The sequence below is a fragment of the Prunus avium genome, chromosome 1 (genome assembly GCF_965620075.1).
Source record: "Prunus avium chromosome 1, drPruAviu1.hap1.1, whole genome shotgun sequence".
Taxonomy (NCBI): domain Eukaryota; kingdom Viridiplantae; phylum Streptophyta; class Magnoliopsida; order Rosales; family Rosaceae; genus Prunus; species Prunus avium.
In genome coordinates this window covers 46,062,911-46,079,528 of record NC_142284.1, presented here as the reverse complement: position 1 = coordinate 46,079,528, position 16,618 = coordinate 46,062,911, and the positions used below count along the sequence as shown (strand labels likewise).

The following is a 16,618-nucleotide window of genomic DNA, read 5'->3' as shown; positions in this document are numbered from 1 at the left end:
ATATGAAAAAGTGTGAATTTACCATATTATCCTCATTTAATTAATAATTTTGATTCTTAATGTTTGGATTAACCAATGACATTTTCTAGTATTTTGAATGTTTCGGTTTCCCAGGGTATCCCCGCGCGACTGCAGAGACTAAATCCCTCGAGGTACGGTCAGGCGCAAAGCAGGGACCTCTCCCAATAGAGTCTGCTCTATTCGCAAGCGCTTGGGATCGAACCCAGGACCTCTTGTTTAAAGGATCCAAATATAGGGGTCCAAATTATAAAAATACAATATATAAAATGGACTTTAGAAAAACACCTAAACCCTATTTACAACATAACAAAAAGGCTTTTAACTTCTTATAAATTACAAAACTGCCATCAATTTCTTAAAACAAGCCTAACCCTAAAACCTCATAAAAAAACCCAAAATACTAAATAGGATAGTAATTTAATAATCAAAATTAAATTCAATAGGGCCAACTATCATTTTTTGGTTTTTTCTTGAGTTTATTTATAGAAATTAAATGATATAGGGTTTATCTATATTATTAGTGCCAAGAATGGGTATATGACTAAATATCTTTTTTTTTATTATATGAAATATCTCTTTAAATAAAGGCTTAATTATTACAGTGACCCTGAAACATTGGTTAAATCTTACCTTGTCCCCTATAAAAATTAAAGTGACCCACTTTGCCTCCTTACCAATGTTTGGTGTGTCACTTTCCACTTTGCCGTCAACTCTATCCCAAAATTGATGACGTGAAAGAAGTATATTAGTAATTTTGTCCTAGAGATGAGTTGTAAAGCCCACATCTGAAATAAATGAATTGAAATTCTCAATCTCAAAATAAAATAATAAAATTTTGAAAGCTAACCCCTGTTTTGCTTGAACACTTCCCTACATGGTTGTATTGCCCCTTCTTCGTATCTCTCTCATTATGTTATTTATCATAATATGAGAGAAATAGTATGGGACTTGTAAGTTGTAATTGAAGTGATTAAGAGTTGTCATCGCTCAACCCGATGTATTAAAAGTCATCCTTTAGTCGTCAAACCCTCAAATCAATCAATATAGTCCTTCATTTTTTGATTTACATATCAATTTGGTCCATGACGTCACATTTCGACAAAACTTTTGATAAATTTTGTCTCTTGTCATCGTTGGTTTATTTTTATCTAAATATAATTCATTTTAGTCCTAAAACTCACACTTTATTTTCTCAAATTGGGATTTCACATTAAGGTGCATTAAGGAGAGCATCTATTATTTATTGAGCAAAATGCGTGAGATTTAGTGTTATAAGTAGATACATTATATTTTCACTAAAATACCCCTCAAAGTTGGTGAGGTGATCAAATTTAACGAAGATTTTGACGAAACGCGATCAGATTCAAAAGGATCAAACTAATATGTAAACCAAAAAAATGTAAGTTGAAAGACTCAAATGAAAACTTATGAAAAATTCAAGACCAATGGTGATAAATAATGTAGAATGCAACAGAGTGTTTTGCACACATTGTCAATTATTTTTTGGTGAGAAATTTTGGAATTGCATTTATAATTCAACCAAAAAATGCATTAGTTATAAAATGCCAATACAAACTAGTCACAAAGTGCAATTACAATAACGGAGTGATTTAACATCAAAATTAAGACAATCTCGGGCTCCTCCACTAACGATTACACATGATCGAAGAAACTCTGTCATAAGCATCCCAACTAAGAGTGTAAACTCCTAAAAAATAAATAAAGCTTAAAAAAACCAAGTCATAACAATACAAATAAAACTCTAAAAATAGATATACATTGTCAATCTTTTAAACATCTGAAAATTTTCTTTAATGTATAATCGATAGTCTAAATTACAGGGTATAGAGATTTATCACACACACACAATTATGATGTCGTATAAATTTGAACCTAAACCCTTCGGTCTGCAAGTTAATATCATTTTTCATTCGATTAGACCGTACACTAGATTCTTAGACATAAGCAGAGTGTCCGAACCCCGTCGCGTATAGTGTTGAAGTCCCTTCGTGTAGGCTCCAAGCTAAACTTTGGTTACAATTTAAAATAAAATAAAAAAGACATCGAGAAGGAAAAAGAAGGAAAGTGTGGGAAAGGGAAGAGGGACGGAGGAGGTATCTGCAAACAAAGCAAGAAACGTCGGCATTGTCAAGGATGATATGATATGATGATATCATTTAGATAATTATGTCGATGAGAAGAAGAAGAAGAAGAAGAAGATAAAATAAATAAAATCATGGAGAATGTGAAGTTGGGAATGTTGGACGGTTTCTTGACGACGACGAGAAGCCATCATAAGTCCCTGAAATCCCTTTTCAGCCGCAACAAGTCCAATGGAGATGACCAAGACTCCCCTTCCTCCGCTGTCAATTCTCCAAAACCCATTCCTCAGCTCTCTACTTTGGCCAATTCCGTCGTCTCCCGCTGTTCCAAGTCATTCTCTTTCTCCCCTCTTTTTGTGTTCTCATATCTGCATATGTATACACCGCCTTTATTTTCCTCATCTTCATTCATTTATATCTATTGGTTTGCGTATTTATTTTCTTTTACATTAGATCGAGAAACAAAGATTGCTTTCATTCCCTTTACATGCATGTCATATGGGTCGCAGTTGTTTTTCATTTTGTGCTACGTTCTAAGTCTAAGAACCAGCACCACATACGGGCTTTGTTTGTTTTGTCAATTGTATATAAAAAAAATGCGGCTGTGAATGTCTTAATAAATTTTCCTTGATTTTAAGAATGCTGGGTGTTTCATAACACATTACGTTGTCTGGATGTTACAAATTGTGTATCTGAATACCTCCTCCTTGATTTCGATTCGTTGTGTGCTGGATTACATGCAATCTTACATCAAACTCCAAGCCATCTAAATCTGTCTCTTATGCCTTTTAAAACATTGCACGTCCCCATAATTTCTTTCTCCTAATATTGGGTCGCTTTGGAACATCGAAACTACTTTTCCCTTTACTTTGTTATGCCTGGAGAGTGCCTTCACATGGAGAAGGAAAAGATGTTTCCGAAATTTTTTGCATCATAACCAAATGGATGCTTTGATGCTTTTTATCTTTGATTGCTTAATGGTATTGCACTATGTCAACTACATCTTCAAATCCCAGTGCACAACAGAAGTTGGCTTAGTTAAAACCATTTTTTACAGATACTCCATAACTTGTACCTGCACTTTCGGTAGAGTAACTAACCATTTTTTCTTGTTATTTTTCCGTTTGCATTATAAAAAGAAAAAAAAGGTACAATAAATGTTCCCTTTTACTACTTCTGCCACTATTACTATTGTCATCATCATCTTCATCAAACGCTAAGCATTACATTAATGAAATCCATAGATTTTCTTAAGATAGTGAGCATGTACTGCTCTGTATTGCTTTATTGTCTAACCATGATCTCCTGGTGACATCTGTATACATCTGCATTATGTCCCTTTGCATATACTCTCCCCAACTGTTATAGCAATCTGTCTCCTAGTAATCTTGAAGCTCAATGCATTTCATGCTGCTGCAGGATTCTTCAAATTCCTACTGAAGAATTACAGCATCATTTTGACACACAGCTGCCTGAGAGTGTTAAGGAACTTTTGACTTATGCTAGGAATTTTTTGGAATTTTGCTCATATCAAGCACTCCATATAGTGAGTTGTCGCCCAGATTATTTGAGTGACAAGGAGTTCCGTCGTATGACATTTGATATGATGCTTGCATGGGAGTCACCCAGTGTTGAGAGTAAACCACAAGACAAAGTGAGGCAGCCCCTCATTGTTATTTAAGATTTTAAAAATTTATTGTTTCCCAATAATTGGTCAGAAACTCTAAAGTGTTGGTCCTAAGTTTGATCTTCTATTTTTGTGAACAATCTTCAACTGTAGGAAACTGCTTCTTGCAGTAACCAGGACTTAGAGGACGAAGATGGCTGGTCACTTTTTTATTCAAGTTCTACAAATATGGCTGTGCAGGTACTTTTTTATTTATCAGTTGCCTTGTTTCCTTTCTGCAAGTAGCACATTGTACCCATGTTATGGACCCTTGTGCGTAGAATGGGTTAATTTCAAATTATTTAGTCATTTTTAGTTGCTACTTTCAAGAACTATTTCTTTTTTGGGGGCTTTCACCTTCAGGTTGATGACAAGAAAACTGTTGGGCTAGAGGCCTTTGCACGAATAGCTCCTGCTTGTGCCGCTGTTGCAGATATAATAACTGTCCACAATCTTTATGATGCACTCACAAGTTCTTCAGGCCACCGGCTTCATTTCCTTGTATATGACAAATACATACGAAGCCTCGACAAGTATTATTTTGGTCCTTGATTGCTGTCATTTGTGTGACTTCCATTTCCTTTCCTTTTTGTAGTGAAACTGTAAACCCAAATCACATGTAAGTTTAAATCCTAGGGGCATGTTCTATCATTGAATGCTAACTTAAATCTGGAGCATGCATAACCCGTATGTATCCCGCCCTAGTTCCAAACATACTTTTTTTGTGTGCTATACATGCAAATCATTTATAAAATATGTTTGCTCAAAATGGTGCAATCGTCTGGGTTGGGCCATGCATGCGCTACACCTTGTGATGATCTAAAATGGTGTATACTTTGCTAGTAAGAAATGAATTCTCTATTTCTCCTCTATAATTTTAGTTTATGGTTTGGTTGTAGACAATTCTCTGTCTGTCTGTCTGTCTCTCTCACTCATGTGTGCACTGTATGCATCTGTCCAGGTGGCATGTGGACTATATAGCTAAAAGTTTGTGTGTATGTGTGTGTTCTTTCGTGTTATTGCTTCTTGTCCTGTTGTTTTTTCTTTGTATCTCTAATGCTATAAACAGCTCTATCAATTTAATAAAATATATATTCATATGGCTCCTCTGCAGGGTTATTAAGGCTTCCAAAAATGCATTGACCTCTTCCATTGGAAACCTTCAGCTCACAGAGGGAGAAATGGTCCTTGATGTTGATGGTACGGTTCCCACTCAACCAGTGCTGCAACATATTGGTATATCTCTGTGGCCTGGTAAGTGATTGTACTCCTGAACGAACACATCAAGATATTATTGCATCAAGTAAATTCAGTTTTCAAAACCACAAATTGTAGAGATGATACAGTTATGAGACATGACTAAACCTTGGAATTGGTCTACTGATTATGTGATAAAACCCAAACCTTTTGGATTTCCTATACAGATTATTAACTTTGTTCTTTCGTGGGTGCCAATAAAATATATATGAAGATTACGCCAGATGTGTTTTTCATGTAAAGATGGTGATTCATTCACACCAAATACATGCCTACATGTGGCTCAGACACAGGTTAAGGTTTAGGGGTCAGCATAGGGGTTTCAATAAGTCCTTGTAATCACCTGTCCTTCTCCATAGTGGTACTGATTCTCCCAATAGAGATCACACGAGGACATTGGGAAAGTTAGCCGAACCTCAATGAAAAATTCTTTGTGCTTGTGTGTCATGACTCATGTTTACTTTCTCCTTCATTACTATTCTGCATATTTTCATATCATCACCCCAATTGTTTGCATAACATCGGAGTCCATCAAAAAACAAGATCAACTAGAGAATTAAAATTCAACACTTCGGTCTTGACCTTCTCCGGCTTCCTATCGCTTGGTATGCCATCTACATTTTCTCGGTTGGGTGTGGGTGTCACATGAGCGGTGATTGGGCACGGGTATGTTGGTGCACTTTGATACACCTCTCTCTCTTCTCCGCCTCCCTTTCTCAATTTGGTCAGAGAAAATGGAGCGGTGGATCCTCTCAAAGAGTTTTCCAAGGTAGTGTTCTATTCGTCAAGAGGCGCCTGCCTGAGTCTTCTTCATCTTTAATGAGGAGTGGGAGTGAAATATGTTGTTTAAACTTTTCATGTCCCGTTCATTAAAGATGAAGAAGACTCAAGCAATGATAGTTTAATCTCTTCACTCCCATTCGTCGAGACGCGCCTCCCAGAAACTATCACTGCCCGAGTCTTCTTCATCTTTAATGAGGAATGGGAGTGATTTTTCAAGAACCCCTCGGGGCCAAGTGATAGTTTAATCTCTTTCATCTTCGTCTTTGTTGTGAGTGAATATTGGGATACCATATTCCTTACCCATTTTGTTGGTTTTGAGCATTTATAACCATATCCATGTGGATTCCTTTCACTTTAATTTTTCATCAAAGTACTCCACAGCTCCAAGTTGCTTCAGAATCCATCAATTCCTATATATATGTGTATATATATTTCTATATGAACAAAGATTGAACTGGGTTCTTCACATTTGAAGCATCAGAAGTCTCAGATTTGAATTCATGAAAAGAAAATAAAGAAGAAGAGAAGGTAAGGGGTATAGCGAGTCAAAGTTCAGAGGGTATGGTTAAGTTCACCCCCTCCCCCCTCCTTTCCTCCCCCTCTTTTTTAATTCAGAAAGAACCAGTTTATTTGGTGATATTGTTTATCTTTATAACATGATTTCACCAGGTGGTCTTCAAAATATCTCTTGTACTGGGTTGGCTGGTTAAAACTTAAAACCAGATCTGCATCATATAGATTAGGATACCTTTCCCACTTTTTAAATTTTTAATATTTTTAACAGATTCTTTATGTTCTTTTTCCTGAAAACATTTTCAAAGCAGGCCTGACTATTTCAGGTCATATTGTCAATTATAGCAGGCTCTAATAACTTCTTCTTCTTTTTTTCGCATTATATAAACTTGGAATGTGTTATTCATCCAATCTCTTTTTATCTAGGGCGGTTGACACTGACCAATTCTGCACTGTACTTTGAATCATTGGGAGTTGGTTTGTATGAAAAAGCTGTTAGGTACGATCTGGCAACAGATATGAAGCAGGTCATAAAACCTGAATTGACTGGACCATTGGGTGCTCGTCTTTTCGACAAAGCAATTATGTACAAATCAACATCTATGTATGCTATACAACCCATGTAGCCTGTATGGAACTTATTTACTTAATATGATCATGAGCTCACCCATTTTTTGATTTAACTCTTTTATAATTTATTTACAGGGCAGAGCCAGTTTATTTGGAATTTCCTGAGTTCAAAGGCAATTCTCGCCGGGACTATTGGTTGGATATTTGTCTTGAGATCTTGCGTGCACACAGGTTTATTCGGAAAAACAATTTTAAAGAGACTAAGAAATCAGAAGTAATGGCAAGAGCTATTCTAGGCATTTGTCGATATCGTGCAGTTAGAGAAGCCTTCCACTTCTTTTCATCCCATTATAAAACCTTACTTGCTTTTAACCTTGCTGAAAGTCTTCCAGGGGGCGACTTGATTTTAAAAACTTTGTCAAGTCGGTTGGCTCTTTTGAATTCCAGTGCTTCCCAACATGATGTTTCTGGGAGTCCTTATGCAAAACGGCAGCCAAAACTTTCTCCAGTTTCACTTATAGCACTTACTCAACTTGGCTTTATATTAGAAAAAGAAGGAAACCTTGAGGGAGAAGCAATAATAGTAGGAGATGTTTGTGTTGGTGAGATTAATCCCTTGGAAATGGCAGTAAAACAGTCACTACTGGACACAGGGAGGGCTGAAGCTGCACAGGCAACTGTGGAACAGGTGAAGGTGGATGGGATTGATACAAATGTTGCTATAATGAAGGTGGGTTTTCAGTTTCACATGTTAAATTTGGTTTTCAAAGCCAATGTAACTCTTACCATTCTTTCAATTAGTAATAATAATATTAGGGAGAAACAAAAAGAGCATAGAAATCTATAAAAGTGCCTTTTAAGGATGAATCTGTTTATATTGCTTCTAGTTTGTGAGACATATTATATTTATTTTGCTCTTAATAGATGGGGAAGGATGAAGGAATTTTTCCTTCTTCAGGCTCGGAGCTGCTAAATCTGATCTTGAACAGGTGATAAGTGTATTGTGCTCAACCAAAGAATAGAAAAGTCCATTGAACCAGTGCAGTACTTCGAGCAAGCTGTATTGATGCAAAAACAGCTTCTTATGGCTAAATTCTCTGATATCTTTTCGTTATACTTGGTTGTTTGTTTCTGCTTTAATAGAACCCCATATTATAATGTGGATAGAGACAAGATGGACTTAAACAGATTATATGCAGTCGCTAAGTTTTTGTTTCCCCCGGTAGTTTTTATTTCTTTAAAAGTGCATGGCTTCATGATTTTGTTATTTTTTGAAAATATAAGGTTTGTAGAGCTTACTCGTTTAGTTCTCTACGTTTTTATGTATAAAAATGATTGGCTTTTACTTGTAGGAACTATTGTTTCCAGTTATTGAAGTAGCTACCCGTGTTCAACTTTTGGCATCATGGGAACACCCTTGTAAATCAACGGCATTTCTGATGTTCACATGCTACTCTATACTAAGGTAACTTGTTGAGTGGAGTTTTCCATGCCTGGCCCCAAGAGTATTAATAATTTTCCACTGTCCTTTACTGGGAAAATACTCCTCTCCATTTGCAACAGAGAGCTGGCTGTTAAACCTGGACTGCCAGAGCTTTGGTCCCCACGTGGACTTTGCAGTCTGGGCTTAAGTTGCCCTCTCAGTTTAGTGCTGGAAATATAGAGGAGTTGAGTTCCCCTATTAATTGCTTGAGAACAATTCTACTTTATAACTGCATGGTCCTCTCAATTTGGTGCTGCAAATGGAGAAGAGCTGAGATTACCCTATTGATGGTGTTTGGTGTTAATCTGCTACTCTATGTTAAGGTAACTTGTCTGTGACTGGAGTTTCCATGCCTGGTGCCAAGAGTATTAGTAATTTCTTCACTTACCCTACTGGGCTGGCTGTTAATCTGGACTTGTAGAGCATGGGGCCCCTTATATTGAGTTGAGTGTATGCTCCATGTGGACTTTATAGTTCACTGGCCCTGTCAATTTGGTGGTGCAAATTGAGAGCCTATTGAAGGCTTCTGATAAAATCTTTTCTATTAATGCTATCATTTATGAGTAGGGTGTGCCTAATGCACCAATCTAATCAAGACAATGGTTATGTCTGACTTACTTATTCAGTTTGAAACTTTTTAGTTTTCTTTCAAATTTTATTATGATGTTCCAGTGCCAGGACCAGGAAAAATTTCTCACAGGTCTTTAGTCCTTTTTCTGAATGGCTGTAATTAGCTGAGTAACAATGAAGTTATCCTTGTAATTGGATTTACTGTAATCAGTTTGGCAGAGATTGAATGTCTGCCTTTTCGTGTAAGTATGATTTCAACAAATCGCCTTCATTTTAGCAGACTAATTTTAGATATTTCACCAGTGGATTATGATTATAGACCATCAGCTGAAAGAAGTCTCCCAGAGGGTTTAAATTGGAAACAGAAAATGCCCGGGCCATTTGAAATTATAAGAAAATGCAACTCAATATGATATGTGCACTCTCTGGTATTAATTCCTGTTTTCTCTTAAACAAACTCTATCCCTCTGCCTGAGAATGAAGGTTTTGTGGCCAAAGTTTCTTTTTCATGCTGCAAAAGCAACATAATTATGACATTTGGCATCACCAGTCAATATGTCAAAGACAGCTGGTTTTAGGGCATTATCGATAAGCAAGCTAAAGTGTCCATGGTAATCATGAATAATGTGACTTAAGTGTCTGGTCACCTATGTTCAGGACTATGATATTCTTGCTTCCTTTGAAGGTCAGAGAAGCCCTACTGTTGGATAACTGGGTATGTAGATCACCATGGCATACCTATAACCCAGCCACTGGACCATGATCCTTGGTGCCATTCCAACAGTCAGCAATAACTTTTGCTGTCTTCCCCCATTGATGGGAAAGATGCCTTCCTCTCCCCAAAGAAATGATCAAATGATCTTCTCTTTGGTGGAAACTTACTGAAACATTACTTGGGTCCGAAGTAGGGGACACACATCATATGAGGGTCATGTGGGTGTGGCCCAAGCATTACACTTTCCCTTTGATTTTGACACTTGGGATGTCTCTTTTGAACTATCAAGTGTTCTTTTTTTGCATTCTAGTTAAGATGGGTTTCTTTGTTTTTTCTTTCTGGTATATATCATCATCCCATCATGATTGACCTGTAAACTTTGAGTACTTGTCTTGCTATGTCTTCCACATTTCTCAAGCCAAAACATTAGCAATATTTCCCTTTTTTTTTTCTTTTTTAAATATTAGCTTTAGCTTGGATGGACAGAAGTAATTTTATGTTGATTTTGATGTACAGGGGTTGGATCGGATATATATTGCCATCAATTTTTGTATTCGTCGCAGTTCTCATGCTCTGGTGCAGGCATTTTAACAAAGGGAGACCATTAGAACCATTCAAAATAACACCTCCCCATAACCGAAATGCAGTAGAGCAGCTGCTGACATTGCAAGAAGCCATCACTCAAGTTGAAGCATTACTTCGAGCTGGGAATATTGTTCTCCTGAAGCTAAGAGCTCTCCTGTTTGCGGTTCTTCCACAGGTATGTTTCACAGCGATGCCAATTTGCCATTAGGCAAAACTTGTAACAATAGGATACAAATAATTCTAAGTGCATTTAGTGGGAGAATTTGGAGCCAGTTTAACTTTTTTCCCCTGGCCATAAGAAGCAATATCACAGGTATTGGGGGTGCGATAAGTTTATAATAGTTTTCTAGTTTCCTCATTACAAGTGTCTTTACTAGGTACCTAGTTCTCTTGAAACTTCAGTTCTAGGAGGCCCTTGAAAGGCCTTTCCCTCTGCAGGCAAGTCGTGAGGCAAAAAGACAACTTGTCCTTAGCTGGACAGAACTGATAGTTGGATGTTTGTTTCGGACCCTAAAATAACTCCACATGGTTTTAGTAAAATTCATGAAAAAAGATATATTAAGAAAACTGCATCCTAAGTTCTCTGTGTGCAGCTCTCATAATTTTGTAGTATAGATTGAATTGTCGGTATTTACAATAGGTTGCACCAACAGATTGAACTTGAAATAAGATCGGTCATTTGAATTTAAATTTCTATTAGGAGTTGCTTTACGCTCTCCCACCAATGTGTTACATATTCAAAATTGATCTTTCTGCAGGCAACGGACAGAATTGTTTTACTGCTGGTTGTCATGGCAGCAGTGTTTGCATTTGTGCCTCTGAGATATATAATCCTGGTAGTATTTGTAGAGGCTTTTACAAGGGAAATGCCATATAGAAAAGAAAGTAGTGACAGGTGGGTGAGGCGAATTAGAGAATGGTGGGTCAGGATACCAGCAGCTCCCGTTCAACTCGTTAAACCTGATGATAACAAGAAAAAGAAATCATAAACATTGTGTACCATGCTATCAAATTGAATCTATTTCCATTCCATTTAAATTTGTGCTGGCGCCCTTTTGTATATATACGAGTTGTGGTTTTCCAGAACTTTTTTTTTTTGGGAAAATACTTTCATACATCCAGCAGGAAGATAAATTTACTTGTTTTTAATTCCTTTTAATTAATTAATTAATTAATATAATAGAATTGATGCAAAGGTCAATTTATGATGTAAATGATATCAAACCATTCGAATTTCATTGCTTAAAAGCGATGTGTCCCCTATCTGTCATAAAGTATTTAACCAAGCTAATAATTATTTCGAGATCAACTATGATGACAAAGAACTGTGCTGCTCGAAGTTCGATACTATTTTTTTTTTAAAAGAAACAGTATTATTCAAATAGGATAGAGCGAAAAACACGAGATGGCCAAGGAGGCCATCTTACAAAACAGAAAGAAAAAGCTCTGCACTACAACACGAAGTTCGATACTATTACGAGAGAGGACAGAAAAAGAGTTGAGACATTAGCTCCAGCTTAATCAACGTTTGCGTGCATGGAATTGGAATATATATGATTGAAACGAAATATATTTGATTGCTTTTATCAGCAATGGCTCAACCTTATGCTGTTGAATACAACTCTATGAACTCCGAAATAATCTTGGATTGGAACTATACTTCAGATTTTTAGGGTTAACACTCAAGAATCAAAAAGAAAAAGGTAAATCCCTGTACAAAACCTAAAATATGAAAAGCCGGGGGTGGGCAAAGACAGTGTGAATAGAAATTATGCCATTCCTACATCAAACGTTATCCGGCCAAAACTCCCTATAAAAGGCACGCTCAAATTCCCTCTCCTGCAATCTTTTCTCTAACTCCTGCTCTTTCTTCATCTTCTTTGAGAGTCCCTTGCCTTTTTTTGAATGCAGCTCCTAAAAACCAACAGCATGGTTATATATAACTGATATATGCAGGTTAGTCATATCATAGATATCGACAGTTAATATTTAGGCTTATTATCACAAAAGGTCCCTAAGGTTTACGAAACTATCAGATTGCATCCTTAATGTTTTTTTGTGTCACTTATGGTCCTCAAGGTTAGTATGTGTGATCACAAATGGTCCCTGCCGTTAGGTTCCGTCAAAAACTCCGTTAGTTTGCTGACGTGGCATATATACATATCAAAAAACATCCCTGAGGTTAACACATCTATCACAAATGGTCCCTGCAAATTTTTTTAATTTAAAATTCATAAAATTTTGTTTTTGTTTTTTATAATATTTAAAAATATATATTGTATTTTAAATACATATGATACTATATTTTTGAAGATGAGGGCTCCACATATATGCCACACCAACAAACTAATGAAGTTTTTTAAAAAAATAATCTAAAATTCATAAAATTTAAAAATGAAAAAACCATTTATATAAGGATTTTAACCTTGAGGACCATTTATAAACCCTAAACCCTTGATTTTTTTCATTTTTAAATTTTATGAATTTTAAATTAATTTTTAAAAACTCCATTAATTTGTTGATGTGGCATATATGTGGAACCCACATCTAAAATAATATAGTGTCATGTGTATTTAAAATACAATGTATATTTTAAAATAATTTAAAATTCATAAGATTTAAAAAAGAAAACCAAAATTTTATGAATTTTAAATGAAAAAAATTTAAAAAAATTGCAGGGACCATTTGTGATAGTTGAGTAAACCTCAGGGATGTTTTGTGATATATATATATGCCACATCAGCAAACTAACGGAGTTTTTGACGGAACCTAACGGCAGGGACCATTTGTGATTACACATACTAACCTTGAGGACCACCAATGACACAAAAAAACATTAAGGATGCAATCTGATAGTTTCGTAAATCTTAGGGACCTTTTGTGATAATAAGCCTAATATTTATAATATTGGTAGAAATGTCAATATTGAGGACAACAATGGTAAAATTAAACCGCGGTAGTTAATATTAAAGCATAATTTTGTATGAAATTCGGCTACTTCTAAACCAATCAATAATGCATCAATTAAACATGTAAACTTCTTATAGTATATCCATGATAAGTATGATACACAGGATCAAATCAAAATGGTGCAGGTCACTGCCAGCATCCAAAAACATCTTAGTACATTAAGCATGATCCCGTATAAGCAGTAAAATGGGTAAATTTATTTTCTTAGACAACACAAACACATTATGAAAATTTATAATAACTTGTGTAAATGTTCATAGCTAGCCTTCTTACTACCAAATTCGTTAATTAGATTAAATTAACATGAACAGTAACCACCACACACACACACAAACATACACAAATGTTAACAGTTCACACTAGCGCTAAAATCATCAACCTCTCAGTAATATATCGCCATGATGTAGGTGATATCGTTCCACGGCACATCGAAAATGGTACTTGATTTCCCTTTTTACCACAAAAAGAAAGAAAAAAAGGAACGAACCTAATTTATTTATTTTTTTGTATTTAGAAAAAGCAAAAAATTAGCAGTCCGATAGTGTAGCCAGTTCAAATGGTCAACTTAATTTCTCTCTTCCTTCTATGTATGTATTGTCTAAATCATTGATCCAACAACATGGCATAAGCAAAAAACCAAAGACCTCACTTTTCTCTTTCACTAATTCTAAAAAGAGCTTTTCTTATTGATCAAATTCCATTCCCTCAGACTTCTAATGTGCTCAGCAGAAGATGAGTTCATAAACAACATCCAACAATATTTACAGCCCCTTACATGGTCAAACATATATTTTCCAAAAGAAGCTCCATCATCTATAAGTCCCATGCTCAGACTAATAACATGATTATCAATTTATTTATAGCTTCAATATCACTTCATATTTTTCTAATTATCTTCATTGATTGGAAAAGAGGAAAAACCAAACAAGAAAGAATTGGGTTTTTGAATTATTACTATACATGCAAATGAACTCACCTGGTCATTTTTTCGATTCAAGGCAGTAGAATCAGGGGGATTTAGTGCCTTCTGTAATTTATCTGCTCCCAGGCCCCGTTTATTATTCTTCAAGTATGCTTGTACAGGCTCTATCCTTCCCTGTTACATAAACATCTCTCAACAGAATTGACATATTTAATCATTAACAAACAAACAGTCATTTTCAGCCAACTTGAGAAAGAAATCCATGCAAATAAAGAGATTATGTGTCAATTTTATAACTGCTCAGAACACTCTACATTCATGGTCAGGAATCCAGGAAAAAGTGAGTCAACAGAAAACAAAACTCACACAAACAAAAGAAGATGAACTGATTCAAAGTTTATGATTATATTGTTTTTTGGTAAAGAAAAATAAGAGTGAAAAAGATAGTAATAAAATAACCTGCTCAGAAATCCCAAGACCAGTTCCTTCTTTCCAACCATGTTTCTTCAAAAGCTGCATAAGACCAATCAAAGGACAATGAATACAGGACCAAAGCAGAAGGAAGAAATAACACTGGAAACAATTTTTTTTTTATAAATAAAAACAATGGGGGTTTCTAAATATAAAACAATGGGGGAATACCTGAAAGCCTATATTGGAGGGATTGATGGCTATTGATGAACAACTTGAAGCCACCATGCCTTTTCCCATACCTTCTTCCTCCTGAACCAAATGCACGGAGCTATTGTTCTGAAGATAAAAGAAAAAATATATATATTATAATACTCTGTCAGCTTTCCAAAGGGCTTTATATGAGTTATGTTCCCTTCTTACCCCTTTCCTTAAAATCCTTATTTTTTTCTATTTCTTCTGCTTAGACATACAAACAACTTCTAAGTTCTAACGATTAGAGGAATGAAATATTGTTACTGGGTCTGGGTTATGTTCTCCTCTTTCCTTTTCCTCAAAATTCTCTTCCACTTAGATCTACAAAGAAAGTATCACTTAGATCATTGATGCACATTTCAATATAGAATACACTCTCGTTCAGTTTACTTCTCCTACAATGGATTCAAAGACCAGAGTTTTAAATTACTTTAGCTCATGCCCTTCTTTAGGATTTTTCTTGTGCATAATTTGTTTATCAGAGTAAAATCAGGCTCTCATTTGCTAAAAAGGAAAAAGGATTAAGTTTAGGAACAAACAAGCCAAGGCAATGAGGCTAACCTTTTCATAGTTTCCACTAGAATCTGAATTTTCAGAAACCGGAAAGAATTTATTTCTTGATGTATCTGCTCCTAAGCCTCGTTTGTTGTCCTTCAAGTAAGCTTTAACAGGCTCTAGCCTACCCTGTTCACAAGAATGATGATAAACTTAAGCCATGCATTCCAAGCGGCTTGTGGAATCAAATCTGGTTAAAACACTCGGACAGAGAAATCTGAAAACCAATCAATCAATCAATCAGTATTAATTGTTGATTGTTGAGAGGTGGTATTGGCAACAATAATACAGCAATATTTCCATATTCTACTTCCAAGAAACAATAATAAAGCAAGTAGCAAATACAGTACCTGCTGGGAAGCACCAAGACCCGTTCCTTGTGTCCAGCCCTGCTTCTTCAAAAGCTGCATTCAAATTCTAACATATCACTTTCTTTATCAAATTAAACACAACAAAACAACTCGAATTCGAATTTCGCATAAACCCTACAGCTATAAGCCTATAAGTGAGGACCTGAAACCCAATATTGGAGGAGTCTATGCCTGAAGAAGATGAGCCCACCGTCACCGGCTCGTCCTCTCCCATGATGGCTTTTTCCCCAATTTTTCTTTCTTTTTTCTTAGTGATACGGTACGAGTACGGGTTCAGAATTCATAAATTGTTATCTTTGATCATAAACTGAATCGATGCAAATTATAATAATCGAAAATTTGAAGGAAAAAAACCAAGGTGGTTGGTGTGAGTGGTTCGGCACTCTCATTCCTTAAGAGCATCTCCAGCGCAGCGCACCAAACCAGGCAAAAGGCCCCCCAGGGCAAGGTTTGGCCCTCCAGCGCTGCAGCCTGCAGCCTAGTTTCGCATGGGTCCCACCAGCCCGGGCAAGCCCAAGGGCAGGTTTCGCCTGGGCTTCAGCCCGAGTTTTGTGATGTCAGCGCTGACGTCATGCTGACGTCAGCGAGCAAAAAAATATTTAAAAAATCCAAAAAAATTATTTAAAAAATCCAAAAGAATTTCAATTTTTTTTTTTAAATACCAAAAAATTATAGATGATTTCCCTATAAATACATAACAATTTTATTCACTTTCTAAATTGTTTATATTTTGTTGCATAATATTTTTTTCCTTTCTTGCCTTAGACTTGCCCTAGACTTAGCCCTCATGGGTGGAACCACAAATGGCAAGGCTGACACTATTCACGTGAATAGTGGCAGCCCTTGCTTGCCCTTGCCCTAGACTTAGC

General features: G+C 36.0%; 2 protein-coding genes and 1 long non-coding RNA gene across 3 annotated transcripts; 2 read left to right on the top strand and 1 right to left on the bottom strand.

Moving 5' to 3' along the window:
* Window positions 1-1,990: 1,990 nt before the first annotated feature.
* On the top strand, window positions 1,991-11,351 carry LOC110763909 (polygalacturonase inhibitor (DUF639)). Its single transcript, XM_021966805.2, has 10 exons — window positions 1,991-2,454; window positions 3,543-3,777; window positions 3,904-3,990; window positions 4,153-4,322; window positions 4,904-5,043; window positions 6,769-6,946; window positions 7,048-7,642; window positions 8,265-8,377; window positions 10,197-10,440; window positions 11,024-11,351. Exons 1-10 carry the CDS (start codon window positions 2,258-2,260, stop codon window positions 11,252-11,254), a joined length of 2,190 nt encoding a protein of 729 aa, XP_021822497.1. The 5' UTR covers window positions 1,991-2,257; the 3' UTR covers window positions 11,255-11,351.
* Window positions 11,352-11,776: 425 nt separating this feature from the next.
* On the bottom strand, window positions 11,777-16,064 carry LOC110763889 (D111/G-patch domain-containing protein). Its single transcript, XM_021966774.2, has 7 exons — window positions 15,892-16,064; window positions 15,729-15,782; window positions 15,385-15,507; window positions 14,800-14,907; window positions 14,617-14,670; window positions 14,212-14,331; window positions 11,777-12,179 (listed from the first exon to the last, which is right to left on the bottom strand). Exons 1-7 carry the CDS (start codon window positions 15,961-15,963, stop codon window positions 12,051-12,053), a joined length of 660 nt encoding a protein of 219 aa, XP_021822466.2. The 5' UTR covers window positions 15,964-16,064; the 3' UTR covers window positions 11,777-12,050.
* On the top strand, window positions 12,119-13,367 carry LOC148297914 (uncharacterized). The gene is made up of 2 exons (XR_015828135.1): window positions 12,119-12,246; window positions 13,157-13,367. It is a non-coding gene; the product is annotated as an uncharacterized LOC148297914 (long non-coding RNA).
* Window positions 16,065-16,618: the final 554 nt, after the last annotated feature.